The 18,013-nt window shown below is 50.4% G+C and overlaps 1 protein-coding gene across 1 annotated transcript in view; it reads left to right on the top strand.

Annotated features, from left to right (window-relative positions):
• The first annotated feature begins 6,777 nt into the window (after positions 1 to 6,777).
• The window catches only part of Myo31DF (Unconventional myosin ID), a 72,688-nt gene continuing 61,452 nt past the window's right edge, over positions 6,778 to 18,013 (top strand). Inside the window, exon 1 of the mRNA XM_077659302.1 lies at positions 6,778 to 7,099. Within this exon, the coding sequence (XP_077515428.1) occupies positions 7,011 to 7,099 (89 nt within the window). The 5' untranslated portion in view covers positions 6,778 to 7,010. The remainder of the gene's footprint in view (positions 7,100 to 18,013) is intronic.

The following is an 18,013-nucleotide window of genomic DNA, read 5'->3' as shown; positions in this document are numbered from 1 at the left end:
GAACGCAGCGTAATGCACGCACGAGATTAATCCGTTAGGGCATGATAACTGAATCACGTTTTGTATTGTATTTTTGGATAGGACGCAATCTAGCTGTTCTGAATAGGGCGGTTCTTCGGGCTTATCACGTCTTATTAACTGGCCTGCAGCAATACCCTCCAAAGGTAGTTACATCTCTAGCGTATGGCTAATCTAATTCAGTTAACATTAAAACGCTCACAAGCGACACAGAAAAGTCTAGGTGCGATCAATTCAACAGGTGGGGAGGAAATTAGATAGAATTTTCTTTCTAGTGTCAATCTATTCAATCACATTCTGATTCTATTCTGATTATATTTTTGTTCCATTTCTATTCGTAGTCGCTTCTTTATTCATTCTTTTTCCGGCATCTGCCTACAAGCTGCGAGGTCGGAGAGGGTGGCGGCTGCAGGCGGTGGAAGGCGAGAACGTAATATTCCCAAAACATCACCTGCCACGGTTGGCAGGTGGAGGCTTCATGCACAGTTTTCGCCTTGATGGCCCTCCTAATGCTGCTGCCCTAAATTACCTTTAAGGTAACTATACTAGCTCCTACTTGATATGATATGTTGAAAAGCGGGCACTTCAGCTTACGAATATGTTATCAGCTCATGAAGAAGCACAAACGCGCAGGACGAACACCTGTCTTCGACTGATGAAGTCGACATCAGTTGAAGTCAGGCGTTCGTTGAGGGTCTGTGTCCCTGGCAAATGTCCCATGCAGTATTTTCTTGCACACTAACATGAATGTCCACAAGCTGCACTTTAGGAGACAATTAAGCTCCGCCTTAAGGGTGCACTAAAGAAAATCTGAACTCGGTCTTTTTACTTCTGGGAATTCGACCTACGTGTTCCGAGCATTCTTAGAAACTTCGAATTATTGTCCTGTGCGGCCAATTTTTTCTAATTTAAATCGGTAAGGCTTGAAAGAAGGTAAGAGAAAGCGTTAATGATCTTGGAAAAGAGGAAAACCCCACGAGCATTTCGCTGCACCGACCGCTTTTCCCGGCAGCTTGCTCGCGCCTTCGCATTATTGTCCTTTCTTCTTGTCACGGCATCCCCGTTAACCGCGCAACAGCCGTGAAAGTCCGTGCAACGAGCTCCTGCAGCGAAGAAGCCCGCGGTTTTTCCGGGACACAAGTAGGCTGCGCCGCCTAGCGGTGCTTTACCGGCGCCACCCGCGAGGTCCTGCCGGAACTACTTACGCGCGTGGCGAGGCATCGGCGCCCTAAAGTGCGTGCGACCGCGTTTAAAGCCGCACGAGCAGAAATAGCGCCGCCGGTTGCCAAGGGTTGGACGCACGCACTGATTCTAGCCGTAATGGTTACGCTACGCGTAACTCTCGCGCAACAGCGCTGCCTTCGCGATTTCCGGCTTTGCTTTCTGTGTTCGTGAGGTTGGTTATGCAATGAGGTTAGCCTCTCCTGCTTTGAAATGCGCCAAGGAGCAGCGCAAGCCGCGACGCGTCAAAAAAAGAGAATGAAGGAGTGCGCCACGCATATTGAGATTGCGCTGACTTTGGAAATGAAGATTCTTTTGAACAGTGCGCCGGGTCACCTGGCGCACTGTCACCCGGGTCGCCCGGCGCACGCATTAGTAATGCGTCTTCTACTGCTGTGCGCTCTTTCTTTGCTTAGACACTGTAAAGGTTTCTTTATTTTTTATATATATACTGATGACGACAGCTATAGCATCGGATCCCTTACTGGCGATGCGTTCCTATAGAATCAGGTCCGAAATTTTCTGTACAATAGAGTAACACAGCGCGCAGATATCGTTGTGGTTACTCTTTCCTATGCCTCCTGGTCGATTCTTGCGTATGCCGTCAGAAACTCGAATTCAGACTGTTTATTAGGAACTGCTAAATGTTGTCGCCAACTGGACGAGAATGGATCTCAAGCGTTCCAAATTATAAGCATTCTAATTGAAATCAACGCTGCCGACTGCTCGCCGCGGCACACAACATGTAAAGAGCTGGATGCTTCTTAAGAAGCGCGCTGTGCAGAAGGCGTGACAGCCAACTTTTCCTCTAATAAACGCTTCGAACACTTGCAGCCGTCCGCCGTGTGGGCGCTCCCCCGTAAGCGTATGCATAGGCGTCTCTCGTGCGTCTAAGCCTCGGGAGTATGCAAGAGTCCCTGGAAGTAACGCAATTAACAGAGCGCAAGGCGGCTGGGCAGCTGACCTTGTCCCTTTCCGCGCTGCTTGGTTCAGCGCGCTAATGCGCGCGCCGCGGGGCGAGAAAAGCGAGTTAGCGCCACCACCGGCGTAAGCGGCCCGAAACGGGAGCGTGACTAGTCTGGCCTACGAGGGCGCTTGACTCCTTCGGTTTCGCCTCCGCCCTATTGCGGTGCAAATAACAGCTCCAGACGAAAACGAGCGCAAAGCGGCCATCGCGCTGTCTGCTCTGCTCTTGTTAGCATGATTGGAACAAGAAGGTATAAATGTCGCAGAAGAAATGGTCTTGATGTTTCGCCTCCTGCACGGGGGACTTGTCCACAAAACGCAAGAACATATTTTTCGGTGGCCGGTGTTTCGCCTTCACCTGCTTGTTTGTTCCCGACCAGACGGGTTCCCATCATACCCTCGACTTCAGAACTGGTACAAATCGCGAACCAATTGGCAGTGTCCTTGGAATCTGCTCAAGTTAAGGACAACGCAGCGAGCTATGCAAAGAAAAATGATAGGTGTAACGTTAAGAGACCGGAAGGGATCAGAGTGGGTGAGGGATCAAAGACGGGTTAATGACGAAATCAAGTCGAAATCAAGAGGAAGAAATAGGCTTGGGCAGGGCATGTAATGCGAAGGCAAGATAACCGCTGGTCCTTAAGGGTAACGGAGTGGATTCCAAGAGAAGGCGAGCGTAGCAGGGGCCGCCAGAAAGTTAGGTAGGTGGATGAGATTAAGAAGTTTGCAGGCATAGGGTGGGTGCAGCTGGCAAAGGATAGGGTTAATTGGAGAGACATGGGAGAGGCCTTTGCCCTGCAGTGGGCGCACTCAGACTGATGATGATGATTAACAACTGTATGGCGGGGACCTTTTAATCTTGTCTTTTTATAGTTCCAGCATGGCAATTGTACAAAACGAGATTAAAACAGGTGGTGTTCACCATAGCTCTTCAAAACATCAAGGCCGTTACTCAATGCCTTCAACAGCTGCAAACCAAACTGCTTCCTATCTGTTCATATCTTCCGATCGCAGCATTTGAAATAAGGCCTGCTGGCCCGAAAGACGCGGGTTCGATCCCGGCCGCGGCGGCTGAATTTCGTTGGCGGCGAAATTCTAGAGGCCCGTGTACTGTGCGATGTCAGTGCACGTTAAAGAACCCCAGGTGGTCGAAATTTCCGGATCCCTTCATTACGGCGTCTTTCATAGCCTGAGTTGCTTTGGGACGTTAAACCCCCATAAACCAAACCAAACCTGAAATAAGGCCAGAGCACACAGGATAAAACACAGGCTGCAACCCATCAAAACCAACGCAAATGTAGCGTATAGCCCTTCGAACCCAACCATGAAACAATCCCCAGCTATTTACTCAGTATTACAACGTAATTAAAATGGGCTCAGTTTTTAGGTGTTGGAGTGATCCCACTTAGGGCTCATTCACACTTGAGAGTCGCAGAGGTCGCGCGACAGTTTTGGTCGAAAAGTGACAGCCGCAAACGGACGCGTTGGTCGAAAAGCGACAGTCGCAAGCCAGTCGCTCGCTGCTCGATTTTGCGGCCCCGCGACTGCGAGTCGCAAACCGCTGAACCAATCAGCGAGCGAACCGAGCTTTCGGCAACGATGCCGCTCGTGGGTGTGTCGAGCGACGTACTGCGCTATATGCTCCTTGGGTGCCGTAGTCATCGCTAAGCCTAGCCGGTGCCGCAGCTGAGGGCGCTTCGGAACTGACCAGTGCTGTAACCAAGAAGCTACTTTCGTCACGGCTTTATTGTGAACCCCGTCTCATGATAATATAAAAATATGTTCGATTTCCGCGACGCCTTCAGCAGCGGAGAAAGCAGAAGCCAGGCGATCGAGCCGCTTTGGGCAACAGCAGCAAAGCGCGGCTATGAGAAAAAATTTGCTTGTATCCAGCAGCTCGGTATTGGCCAACGACCCGCAAAACTGATTCATTTTCGAATTTCGTCTTCCCAGAGCATGGTATGAACGCGAACAAACAACATACTAGCGCATTTTTCTGACATTAGCGGCCGGCATCCAGGATGGCTGGCAGGCCGCTTGTACGGCCGCGGTGCACATTGCCGCTATATCTTCCTCTCCGCTCAGGTCGTCGCAGTACATTGCTAATATCAAGGGACCAGAGCGCTTTCGAGGGCCAAGCGCGAGCGCTGAAGCGGCCAAAGCAGACGAAACTCTCGAAAGGGCGTGAACGGCGTCATTCCCAAGAGTTCTCATTTCAAACGAGAATCTAACGAGAAAGCGACCCGCAGGTCGCCCTTGTAAGTGTGAACGTGTCGCCCTTGTAAGTGTGTGTTGTTGTCGAACTGCGGTGTAGTCGCAGGCGACTGCTGGTCGCGCGACCTCTGCGACCCTCAAGTGTGAATGAGCCCTTAGTCGGTGGAAGCCCATTTGTCGGCTGCAAACGAGGCGAACATTGAAATCTGGCGCGGTTGCTGCCCTGGAAACCGGCGCTTTGCACAATCACTTTCATCACCCCCATATGCGCTCCAACGTGACGAAATGAAAAATTAACGCAGGCCACTGGATGCCAACGCAAGCATGCCGTGTCTGAGGTGCTAAAGCACGTATGGTCCCTGTTTTCTTCCCGAAGGATGGCGATCCCGTGACGTTGATGTCCAGCTGGATTCTTCCAGATCTGACAGACCTGTCAACAAGCGCTTCCAGCTATTCCACTTCGGTCGCTTCGGGGATTCTGGTTTCCCGTCCGCGGGGTACCATCCTTCAGCACGGGCTGCGCATGCGCTGATCAGCATGCGCAGCTGAAGGTCTCCGAGACGAATTTTTGAAAGTAAAATATCCTAATTTAGGCCTCTTGAAAACTCTAAAATCCGTGTTATCTGATCTATCCCCAGAAAGGACATTGTGAAGACCATGCGTGCTGCCCGGGAAGAGACGGGGTCAAAGCAAGACATGTTTTATTTTCATGCACAAAACTTGAGAAACTAAAGAAAAAGCATTACACTACGTGACGAGCACATTCACTTCTGCCACATATAGCTTGCTCTCAGAATAAAATGCAGCCCTTGACTTGTTACGTGCCTTTGTTTTTCAAACAAGGAAATGTTTTCAACCAACGGTGACTTCTCGAAAACATTTTTTTTAGTGCCGCAAACGTTTTTTCTTTAACCCGGTGTTTGGTAGCCTTAACCACTTATGCGACGTAAAACACGTACACGTTTGCCCCTGCCGGATAATAATAAATAATAATTGTTTTTTGGGGGGAACGGAAATGGCGCAGTATCAGCTGTCTCATATATCGTTGGACACCTGAACCGCGCCGTAAGGGAAGGAATAAAGGAGGGAGTGAAAGAAGAAAGGAAGAAAGAGGTGCCGTAGTGGAGGGCTCCGGAATAATTTCGACCACCTGGGGATCTTTAACGTGCACTGACATCACAAAGCACACGGGCGCCTTAGCGTTTTGCCTCCATAAAAACGCAGCCGCCGCGGTCGTGTTCGAACCCGGGAACTCCGGATCAGTAGCCGGATAACGCCCGAATCCGTTCCAGGCCATCATTCGTACGTCCCATAGATATTCACGAAAATGGTTATTTATTGTCTGTGGGACATAACCGCAGCTCCTGAAGGTAATTTTCAAATTCCCCCAATCAATGAAATCTAAAAACTCGATAAGGCGACCTGTCGCTGTTCTGTGACTGGGTGAGTCCTGTCTAATTTATAAAGCGACCAAGAAGGTTTCATTAAATCGCTGGTTCGGCTAAAACATATATGTTTGAATCGAAATTTTCTTTCTCATATTAGGACCTCATTTTTTTTTTTTCAAACATGACGCGCGCGCCTGCACGTAAGCGAACGCAACGCAACTTGTTCACGTTTCTCGCGCAGTTGCGATGTAGCGACAGGCAGAAGCGGCAAAATGAGGATGCCCGTATTATCCGAGCCCGGCGGCTGCGGCGACTCGTGGAATGCAATACTCCAGCCGCTTTAGTAGATCCAATTCCGCCGACAAAGTGCTGTCACAACTGCTGACGCTGTCGGCACAGGCAGAGACAAAAACAAAAATAACTAAGCGCGCCAACGCGTCTGCCTGCGCGCCGACCCACGAACCGTCAGCGGCTGCTCAGACCGAGCCATTTGCCGACTCGCTCGCTCGTTTAGGACTGCTGCAGCGCTCAAATAGACACACAGACACAAACAACAAAGAAATACAATTAAAGGGAATGGAAAGGCAGCGAACAGCTTCCTCTGATTCCGTTGCGTCGCGGACTGGAAGCGAGTCCGTTGATGACACAGGCGCGGCCGCTGTACGACTGTAGTACGCTCTCCCCACGCGGAGAGTTTGAACAAGTTGGCTGGACTTCAAGTACCGCGCCGCATTTGAGGGAGAAAAGAAGCGAGAACACGCCGATCGGGTCTTAACAGGATGTCTATGGGAAAGCGCGGAAAGTGCTGTTGGTTTTGCGACCTCGCTGTCAGTTCTTCAGGCTGAGTGGCGCGAGTCGACGGCGAGGCCGAGAGCGTCGCTCAAGCAAGCGAGCGAAAGAACGAAGCAGAAAGAATATTTTCTTCGAAGCCAGCCGACCAAACCGCCGCCAGGCGTACGCGCTCACGTTCGGTTTCATTCTTGCCCTTCGTTCGCCGGTCTGTCGCCGGGTGGTGCTGCTGCCGTTTGCGGCGCGTAAGCCGCACGCTCTATCCGGTCGTAGGCGGCGGGAGGAGCGGAGAGTGGTGGTAGTTGTGGCCGGTGAGGCTCGTTGGTGTGGCTGTCGGTGGTGCGCCGACGTTGAATTCAAACTGCCGAGCTCAGTGCCCTCTCGTTTGACAGTGCGGCCCGTGTGAAATGCACGATGGCCGGATTCGACGACGTCGGAATCGGAGACTTTGTACTTCTCGAGAACATCACCACAGATGCGTTTTTGGATAACCTCAAAGTCAGGTGAGTGTCGCCGGCGGAGACAGCGTACGCATGCCTCCGGCAAGCTGGCAAACTCCCGCTCCTTTTTTTTTTTTTTTTCCGCGTCTACGGCTCACTGCTTGTTGGGACGGCGCGGGAAAGTTCGTAATGTGTACCCCCGACGCACTGCCGTCTTGGTCCCGCGACTGTTTTCAGTTAATTTTCACTGTCGTGGGAAGCGCTCGTCTTGCAGATAACTTTTTCAAACGGAGCCTCGGGTGACGGTTGAACGTTCGGTTTGTTTTCGCGCTTTTGCCACAGACAGGCGGTTGGTTGTCATCGCGTTACAGCTGTTGATTGTTCTTTCACATCGCCGTTGTCTGTGTTTTGCACGGCCCGCTGCGACCGTACGTGGGGTCCCAATGTGACGGACCGGTGCGCTTTTTCGTCGATTAGCGGCCAACGGCAGATGAGTCGCGTTGTGTAATAACCCCACCCGATGCCCTCTGACTCATTGCAGACTGGTCGACTAAGCGGCGGGGAGCTGACTTGCGTATGTGTTGGCGCGCGCGCTATATTTACGCACTGACGGCTTCCTCTCACGAGTAGCTGCGTTCGCTTGTTTTTGTCATGATTTTTTTCCCCCTCGAACACCAGGGCCTGCGGGGCTCGTAGAGGCAATGCCGTAGCCAGGAGGTTTAAAAAAGCCTCGCCTTTTATGGAATTCGTGTGCGTTATAGCCCGGAGATCCTTCCCGGGTGAATTCGCCTGGCCTCCGCTGTGTTGCTCCGGTTTCGCACCTGGCTAACGTCAATCGGAAGTGAAACGCACGTTCGATCTGACGCAAAGGAAGAGCTCCGCGGAATGCGATAAAATGGCTATCTGCTATGATCGCGAACTAGACTTGCGAAAACGGATCGCGAACTTCCGCTACCCTCGAGTTTCCATCATACCCGTAGTTCTTTTTTTCCTCGTGTTTCCTATTAACCGCATTCATTTCACGGCCAGGAAGTCCAGGAACGTGTGACCTGTTTGGCGGAAGCTCTTCGACAGGTCGTGTCGTAACTGGCATCGCCAGTTTTGTAATATTTCTTTATTTACAGCGCCGTCCTGCCGACTCGCCCGATCTCGAAAACATCTCATGAAATGTTCGTGATGTGCTGTGTGTTTTGCCATACTTAGCCGCAAAACGGCATGGGATTATCGCAAGTGTCAGTCTTCAGGGCTGACTGGCGGCAAACACTTTCGCAGCGCTGCGCGCAGACGCTGCAGGTGCAATCCGCTTTTAATTTTTTTTTTTGTCTGGGCTTTCACGTGCTCGTTTACATCCGGCTTTGCGTGTTTAACGGTAAGCCATTACTCACAGTAGTGCTGCATACTTGCTGGAATGTGTTGAACAAACGAGGAAGTCGTCACAAAAACCTGAAAGCTATACGAAAGTGCTCGCCGTTGCCCCCCCCCCCCCCCCTCCCATTGATAGCCGGGAAAGGTTGCGCCGCTTTCCAAAAATTACAGCGTCGAAACTTACTCATGTGTGTTGAACCGATCGGTCTTCTTCTGCCAGCTTTGTTTTATTTTCAGTCAAGTTCTGTTTTACGTTTTAGGCGATCTAAGGCTCAGCCGACTGACAACCCGCTAAATGTGAAAAACCTGATAATTCCTCAGGCGGTCAGCCGCAATGTGCGTTGTTGCACTCTGAGTCCATAATAAATTGTTCTGCTAGGCAGTGCAATCTGTGAGAGGTATACGGGATCGGAATATACTGCACCTATTCTAAAATTAATGGTTCCTGATGTAGGACTAGATGATCACAACGTGGGCTTTTTGCTACACTTAAGTATCATCATCAGCTGCCTAACTACGCCCACTGCAGGGCAAAGACCTCTCCCCCATCTCTCCAATCAACTCTGCCCTGTGCTACAGCGGCGGCCACACTATCCCCGCACTTCCTAATCTCAACCGCCCACCTGACTTTCTGCCGCCACCAGCTGCGCTTGACTTCTCTTGGAATCCAGTGCGTTATGGTTAACGGCCATCGGTTATCGTGCCTTAACGTTATGCCGTGCCCCTGCTCGATTTCCTCGAGTATATCATTTACTCGCGTTTGTTCCCTAACCCACTCTGCTCTCTTCCCGTTACATCGTTTTCCTTTCCATACCTCGTTGCGTTGTCCTCAATTTAAGTCCAGTCTTTTCCTTTAGCCTCCACGTTTCTGCCCCGTAGATGAGTATATGAACTTGCACAAGTTTTCGTAATCTTCGATGCATTGCAGGTTCGGCAAAACTCGTCGCGATCAGGGGCTGAGCAGATCCAAAGTTTCTCTCGGTTTTATGCCCGCGCTCAGTAATCGTTCCGGTGCTTTTGCCAAATACGGACAGCACTCAGAAAGCATAGCTGCCTGTGCAACACTGCAGTAGTACGCTGTAAAGTTTCGCGAAAAGTTTCCGTGCCAAAATCTGTGATTGAGCTGCGGGGGTCTGTAAGAACAAAGTGAACCGGGCCCACTTCAAATGATGCCTGACGGGAATGCAGTCGCTTGCTTCCTTCGTTCGGGGGTTGACTTTGGGTTTTCAAATAACTGAAAATGTATATCACTTGCCGAACCCGTTTCCTCGTGGGCAGCTTCGAAATGAGCTACTGCAAGCTGCTTCGGAATACTTGGAGAACGTACAGGGAAAACTAGTGTTTTAAAACGTGAAATAGCAAGACCGTAGCGGATACGGACTATCCGGCGGCTGTCTGCTGCAGTTGCCACCTTTGCCTCGCGACGTGCGATATCTCGTCACGGCGGCAGGCATATATAGCAACCAGAACGGAAATTTAATAGGCATGTTATCGACGCCGGGCAGCCGCGACGTTGGAACCGGTAACCGATAACGTGTATTGGTCAGCACGACATTTGTACCTTGATCCACCGCGGCTGGTTGTAAGAGTGTAGACTACGGGTTTATTTAGTATCCAAGTTGCGCGTTCGATTTATTCCGAGTCCGTCGCTGAGTTTTGCAGTGGGTAAAAGGAAGACGAAATCAAGGAAGAAATGCGTAGCTCTAAACGCCAGAATCGAGCAACCGACCAATTCATTCCAGTACGACGTCAATCAGACCGTTTGTGTAAGCTTCTATGCGCAGTTTACAAGCCGTTTACAAATCGTACTGAAATACATTTCCGATTCTTCGCTCATTAATTGAACAGAACAGTTTGTAATTCACGCCTTTAATTGAAGGGCTGCTTCCAGGCGAAAATATCCCCCGGTTGGAAGCAGTCGGCTTGCTTCTCCACGCGAAATGCACTTGGGGTTTAATTTCTGGTATCACGTGGCGTATGAACTCTCCCCGCCCCGTGGAAGGAGTCAGGCTGAATCACGTGACAGCATCGTGCCTCGCTCGCAGCGTGCGCCACGAAGGTGCCCTTTCCGAGTTCGTTGCAGTCGACATCATAATACAGGGTGTCGCAGTTTATTCAGAATAGTACAGATATTTTAATAAAGATGCTATAGTAGCCACAGAGCACTGCTTTCGAAGTTCTTACATGCTGATACCTCGGCATATGCTGACTGATCCACTTTTTAACATGCCGTGATTGTCTTTCAAATTAGTCTGTACTGAACGAAACGGAACGTCCTCTCGTATATTAAGTGCAGAGCCAGTAACCAGAGATGTTCACTGAAGAAAGAGAATGGAAAAAAAGCCTCAAGTAATGTCCGCTTCGGTTTTTGATGCTCTGCAACTTTGTTCCAGTGCCAGCGCATCTCGAAACCTTAAATGAAAGTTTGTAGTAATGGTTCACCCGCCGTGGTGTCTCAGTGGTTAGGGCGCTCGGATATTGATCCAGAGTTCCCGGGCTCGAACCCGACCGCGGTGGGCGGTGTTTTTATGGAGAAAAAACGCCAAGGCTCCCGTGTGCTGTGCGATGTCAGTGCACGTTAAAGATCCCCAGTGGGTCGAAATTATTCCGGAGCCCTCCACTACGGCACCTCTTTCTTCTTTCCCTCCCTCCTTTATCCCTTCCCTTTCGGCGCGGTTCAGGTGTCCGCCGATACAGTGAGACTGATACTGTGCCATTTACTTTCCCCCAAAACCTATTATTATTATTATTATTATTATTATTATTATTATTATTATTATTATTAGTAGTAGTAGTAGTAGTAGTAGTAATGGTTCTGCATTTGCCTTGAAAAACACCGCACCCCCCTCCCCCCACCCAAACGCAAAAATAAAAAAAATAGAGATATACGGCGCATAACGCACTCGATGAACGAACTTCTTAACAGCGCACAGTTCTCTGTTCTCTCGGCCGAAGTAATTTCGCGATCCTCCTCTGACTGCATGTGAGCGTCTTATGGGGCAACAAATAGCGTGGCGAAATCGCGAACCCCTTTCCCAATTCCTGCTGTGCGGCTTTTCAGAGTTCCTTTTGCGGCAAGCCTTCTTTTTTTTTCCTTGCCGCGTCGGTGCCTTCGCGAGTGAGGTATGCGCGGTATGCGACGCATGCAGGCTTCCGTCGAGAACCGGACGAGGGCGGCGTCCGTATCGGCCGCCGCCGGGGACGCTGTGCTCGTGCACGGCTGCGGGACCGCATCTGATGCGACCCCGCTACTTCCGGCCGCTGGCGGATGCGCCTCTTGACCGACTCCAGTTCGACGGGTCAGCGCTGCAACGCAGGAGGGAAAGAGACTTCACTTTGGAGGCGTTTAGTATTGCGCAGGCGCGTTGGCATGGACGTACTACGTTGTATTAACGTATGCCTGTTGCGCATGGGCAGTTGGGGGTTTTTAGCAGTGAAGGCGTACTACCGTTGACCGCGCGCCTGATGCCTATGCGCAAAATGTTTCGATCATAGACTCAAACGTTCGTTCAAGGAGGTGCCGCTGGATAAACGCTCAGCTGAAAGCGAGGCATTTGCTCTGTTCTGTCGTAGCAGCGCTGTTAGGCTAGCCATAAAGAACGAGACAGAGGGGACAAGGACGCGACACACATTTCTTTTTGTCGTTTCGCCCTGCTACGAAAGCCATGTCGGACCAACTAGCCCCAGTGGCATTTTTTGCCCGTGAGATTGTTATGGCCCTTTCTTTCTTCTTTCTGGTGGCCGTGTTTAACATTACTATAATTTCTCTTTATTATAATTTCTCTTATTCTACCCGTGCTGTGTGGAACGGAATATGCGGAAAGCATCTTTGTATTTTATGAAAGCGTATAGTAGGATACAACTTAAAACATCTGCTAGTAACTGGGACACGGTCCGCGGCTTCTTATATTACTAATAGTAAACGAAATCAGCTTTTTAACGTTTGATTACATTAAAGACGCCAGGCATCAAAATTCTAGAGCTTAGAGTTTTTTTCTTGTGATTAGCTTCTTGTTTAGGTTACAAGAAAAGTTTTAACAACGGACTACTTTTTAGTCGCGGAGGAATTCTGAGTGGCTGTCCTGAATGTCGGTGGAGTTGCACTGCAGACTGATAGTTGTATTACGGCGTAGTTCTATCCCATTAAAATGGCATTTACCTTGGGCCGCTTATTTTTGCGTCCCAGGCGTGTGTTTGCTGTTTTCCGCTTTTGGAACCTGCGTTATGGATAGATAGGGTGGACTGTTCGGTTTTCATTTTTGTAAATTCTTCGGACTTTTTCTGTTTTTTTTTTTCGGAAAATATTACTTTCGACGAATGAATAACTGACTTTTTCGGTGATATAATGTAGCAATCCTGTCGGGCCAAAAGTCATTTCAAGCCTGTCTCGGCGTTTTCATCAGCATGTACAGTTTATTTACCAGTAAGTAACGTGCAAATGATTGAAGTTAGAGTTATTCTTTTAGAAAAAAATGCTATCGCCATTGAAGGAGTGACTGAAGGTAAGTGAGATAGCCGGCAATCAAAAACGCGAATGAAAGCTCACTTCCAAGAACTAGGCTGACATGTTATCATTGGGCTCGGTCGAGTGCGAGGGCGGAACTTCACGTGGTATACCTGCTCATGGCAACGATGTAACTGCTGCCCAATAGTCGTGGTAGCCAGAACATGACACGTTTTTGTCAGGCACATACACGGTTTCATGTCAGTGTCGCATGTGCAGCTGGTTAACCGACTAACTGCTCTAAGCAGATGATGATAGGGAACAGTGTTCCATCCCTGTAGTTCCGTGCATCACTACCAAAGCTTCGATGAGTGCACGCAACGTTCTGACACTGCAGAATGTAGTGCCCGGCTACTGCGGTCGAATTTCGAAGGAGGCGAAATTATAGAGGCCCGTGTACTGAACGATGTCAGTGCACGTTAAAGAACCCCAGGTGGTCGAAATTATTCCGGAGTCCTTCACTACGGCGTCCCCCATAGCCTGAGTTGCTTTGGGACGTTAAACCACCATAAACCAAACCAAACCAGAATGTAGTGCCAGTGTAAATAGGCACATGGGTGGCGTGCTTTGAAGTGTGTATGCGCCAAACTCTATTTTATATCGAGCCCCAACGTACGCTCGTGTTACGTATACGCAATTTTAGCGTGTGGGACTCTTGCGTACTCTAAAGAGCCAACTTCAAGGGCCCTTTCTGGGCGTACGCGCTCAGCTTCGGCGCTCTTGGCTTACGCCAAAACCGGTCTACGCATGCGCACTGCAGAAGACGTCAGCGAGCCTCGGCGTCACGCACAGGCGTTCGCGTGCGCGTCGGAAGCGGGGTTCTGTTTATAACAATGGGAGGATCGCGGGGCTCTCGGTGAGTCTTGTTCATGGCTTGAAGTTCTTCCAGGTTCCCGGAACTTTTCTTCGCGGTTTAAGTTGTCCTTTCATCGTCCCCCAACCCCTTCTCTTCATGGCTTGAAATTCTCTCCGTCGGACCGAGAGGGGAAGCGAGCCAGCACCAGGAACATGGAGATGCATGCCCCGTTCCGGTGTACGTACGCCGGAACGGGCGTACGCCAAGAGCGCCGACGCTGGGCGCGTACGCCCAGGAAGGGCCCTCGGAGTTTCCAAAATCGTTTCCAAAATGGCGGCGCCCTTCGAACCAGGACCCCTCGCCTCGGACTGAATTCGTCGTTGTTACTGCCGTTTTCAGTACGTTCACTGGCCATAAATGGGACACCAAGCTATGCAGTAGGCTCTCGAGTTCGAAAGAAAAAAAAATGGGCGACCAGAATTTGCACTACACACACGACAGGCCAGTGGCGAAGAGAAACTGAAGCTCCGGCCTCTAAAGCTTAGGCGGTGGCTTTGGCTTTCGGCTGCTCAGCATTTCGATTAGGGCAAAATGCACAAAACGCCCATGTGCTGTGCGATGTCAGCGCAAGTCAAGATCCCCAGGCGATCGAAATTAATTCTGAGCCTTCTACTACGGCGTCAATCATAGCCCACGGGCAGTTTTGAGACGTCGAACCACACATGTCATGCGATATCATGCCGTGGTGGCGTACCATACCATGTCATGCCGTACTGTACCAGTTGTTCTAGAGGTTCTAGACACAACCTTCTGGTAAAAAATGCCCGGCCACGTGACCTGTCATTTCGCCTCTCGGAGCAGGTCACCGATACCGATACCCCAGGGTATCGGCAGCGCTTCACTAAGGAAGGCCTGGTTTGGTGGTTTTTAACGACCCAAGGCGACTCAGTCTATGAGGGAAGTCGTAGTGAAGGGCTCCAGATAATTTCGACCACCTGGGGATCTTTAACGTGCATTTATATCGCATAGTACGCGGGCCTCTAGAATTTCGCCTTGTTGAAGGTGGGGATCGGAGTCGCTTCTCGACACAACCTCGGTCAATATGACGCCCGCTCCGACCCGGAGTGCCGCTGAGTGAAGGGTTCGTTAGTGGAGAAAGAAGACTTGGTTTATTTTATATATTTACAAGCTTTTAAATTCAGAAGTGAGCTGCTTCGACTGCGTCTTCCCTAAATTCCCCAGGTAGGGGACGCCCTCGCCGTGGCGGGTGGGGCCAAAACTTTCGCTATCACACACAGACACCTCCGCACACATGGACGCGCCCCTGGCATAAGTTGAGCCCGAGGGAAAGGGGTATGCGGCCAGGACCCCGTCGGACTGGCAGGAGACGTCAGGTGGTTCGCCCACTCTCCGCCGGTCGGTAAACTTCGAAGAAACCGAGGCGCAACCTCGTCAGGAGATAATCCCCAGTGGTTCTGCCATTAGCGATGGCCGGCGAAGTCTGCAGACAAGCCACTGTGACGATCCGTTCACACGCTGGTGCTGTGCCCGTGAGGCCAGGAGTAGTCGGGTCGGTGGAGACTTCGGGGAAAATCGGAACACAGCCGGAACAACTTCGCGGGCGGCCAGCGACAGCGACTCCTTAACGGGATTTTCGCAGAACCCTGCTCCCCCCTTGTCCCACGCAGCAACGACCGGGCGAGCGCGGTAAATGCACCCCGCAGACACCTGGCGAGAGATTCTGTCTTGGTGGCAATCCTCGAGACATGCTGGCGCCAATCCTAATACCAGCTGGCGGCCATTCCTAATAGCCTCCATCGAAATGCGACCGCCGCGGCCGGAATCGTACCCGCCGCCTCTTTCGGACCAGCAGCCGAGCGCCGTAACCATCGAGCCACCGCGGCGGCTTATTAAGGGAAGGAAAGGAAAGAAAATCGTGACCGGTTGTGAATCCTGCTTTAAAGCCTGCCCTGTTGAACGCCTGGCGTACACGGTCGAAATCGGTGCGCCCCAACTTCCGGCATAACTGGAGTCGGGCCACCGCGTAGCCCGTGTTATTTTTAGCCTCGCTTTTCACTCGTTATTAATTTTTTTTTTCGGCAGATGTATCGCTTCCGAGTTCGCGTGGAAGCCACAATAGCTTCTGTATTCGTGGCAGCACTAGTGGCGGGTGCACATTTCGGCCGAGGGATCACACTCCGCAAGTTATTGAACCCTGCAAGCCTGCTGCCGCCGCTCTCGACCGTGTTATCAGGGAAGGATCATATCGAAGATAGTCGGAAGATTGTGCTTGACGCCTAGTGCATGGAAACGCGTCTGGCGATTCTTAAGCGCCTGTTGGGCAGTTGCGATGTGATGGTCGAAATCTTCGCCCGTCTTTATTTCCCCGGAAACAAGGGAGAGGAAGAAAAACGCTGATGCGCTTGACTGGAAGATGTGAAGTGTTAGCGAGGAGGATTAGGAGGACGGGAAGCAGGAACGGATGAAGGCATGCAGGCGCAGTCGCGAGCAAGCATTTACGGCATTTGGGCGTGTGGACACGTATAACGGGACGTGCATGCTCTATCCACTGGTATCGATATCATGCGACTTGGTCACTAGGAACGTTTACAATAAATCACCCGGGCCGTAAACTTTTGCTGCCAACTGTGCGTCTTTGTTCTGTGTACGCAGCGTTGGCCGTGGCTAGCGTCGATTCATCTCATTGCTAAGGGCTGCGATGACGCAAAGTTACTTCAGAAAACATTCACAACTATATAATCCACTCCAAGGAACTAGTAGTGGTAGTAGTAGTAGTAGTAGTAGTAGTAGTAGTAGTAGTAGTAGTAGTAGTAGTAGTAGTAGTAGTAGTAGTAGTTTATTAAAATAATAATAAAAGGAAGGATAAGATTTTTGCTAGCTCCGGCTACTGCCATCGATACTGAAGCTCCCGGGCTAGTGCAGCGGAAATAAAGGACAGCAGGCAGAATGGAGAAATGAAATGAAAGAGGTGAGGGGACAGGAAGAGAGGATAGATAGGAGGAGAGGTAATGTACACAAATTATTTACACAATAAGAAATGTGTACAGGTTGCGCGCGTGGTTAGTTGATGACGGAGCAATAAAAACAGAAGCGCACAGCACTATGTTGACTACAACTGGAGTGGGGCGTCCAGTTGTTAATCGTATCCAAGGAACTCAATACCCCAATGACCTCGTACTCGTTGCGGAACACGTGGTCTGCATCTGTTTGCAAACTTTAGCAATGACCTTTACCACAGGGGCGACATCCATATTTTGGGGTTTCGAGTTCCTTGGCCCCAGAATATGGATGTCGCCCCTGTTGTAAAGGTCGCTGCAAAGTTTGCAAACACATGCAGACTACTTGTTCTGCAACGAGTAAGAGGTCGGGTTTCCGGCATTCAATCAACGGCAACTTTGACTGCGACTCATCAAACATTATTTACCTTCTTGTATGCACCGTGTGCAACCAGCGATACATAGGGCCGACAAACACTGCATTCCGCATTCGATTTAACGATCACCGCGCACGCACCAAGTCACTCCCAAATCTTCCCCTATCCAAGCATGTGAACTCCGGAGGACACCCATTTGACCAACTAAAAGTAACAATTATTCAAGGGGGCTTCAAAAACAGGCGAGAACGTGAACAGCGTGAATCCTATTTTATCCACAAGTTTAATATTATTCAAGAAGGTCTTAACGAAAGCCTGGTACTCTTCGTTTTATCCACGCCCTCCAAACAAAGTAATGCTTCACTTCTAGTTAATTGGCTAATACCCCTCCTTCCTCACACTTTCCTGCCTCGTGCAGTATGATAAACAACCCTGCGAAACCTTGACCGTCCTTTCTTGCTAGTTTTCTTTTTCTTTTTTCTTGGGAGAACATGAAAGCTTTGCACACAGCCTGGTCCCCCACCACTACAAACAGGTACTCCCCACGAACTCGGTTCGACGACCCGCCCAGGAAGAATCAACCTTAGCCGCGGGGAGGAAGCTTTGTTCATTGAAACGCAGACCTCTCGTGTGCGTTCTTAGCCACGTGCTCGTGACAAAGTAGCCCATTCCTTCCCTAACATTCCACCTCTCGGCTCACGGGAAATTAGTGAAAGCCCCCCAGAGGGCGTCTGGTTTGGTCTGTTCGTCATTTGCGCAGCTCTTAAGCCACGCTGTCTACAGTGACGCCCATCTTTGTATTTTGTTTGTATTGTTTTCGTACGCTTGTCGTTGCTGCGCTGCCCACGTCCCCCGCCATCGCCTTCCTCCCCCTTTCTCTCGTTTCGCCATCTTTTTTTTTTCTTCCTCTCCCAATCT

The sequence above is a fragment of the Amblyomma americanum genome, chromosome 3 (assembly GCF_052857255.1).
Source record: "Amblyomma americanum isolate KBUSLIRL-KWMA chromosome 3, ASM5285725v1, whole genome shotgun sequence".
NCBI lineage: Eukaryota > Metazoa > Arthropoda > Arachnida > Ixodida > Ixodidae > Amblyomma > Amblyomma americanum.
The sequence above is the reverse complement of the archived record's forward strand: the minus strand, read 5'-3'. Positions and strand labels throughout refer to the sequence as shown.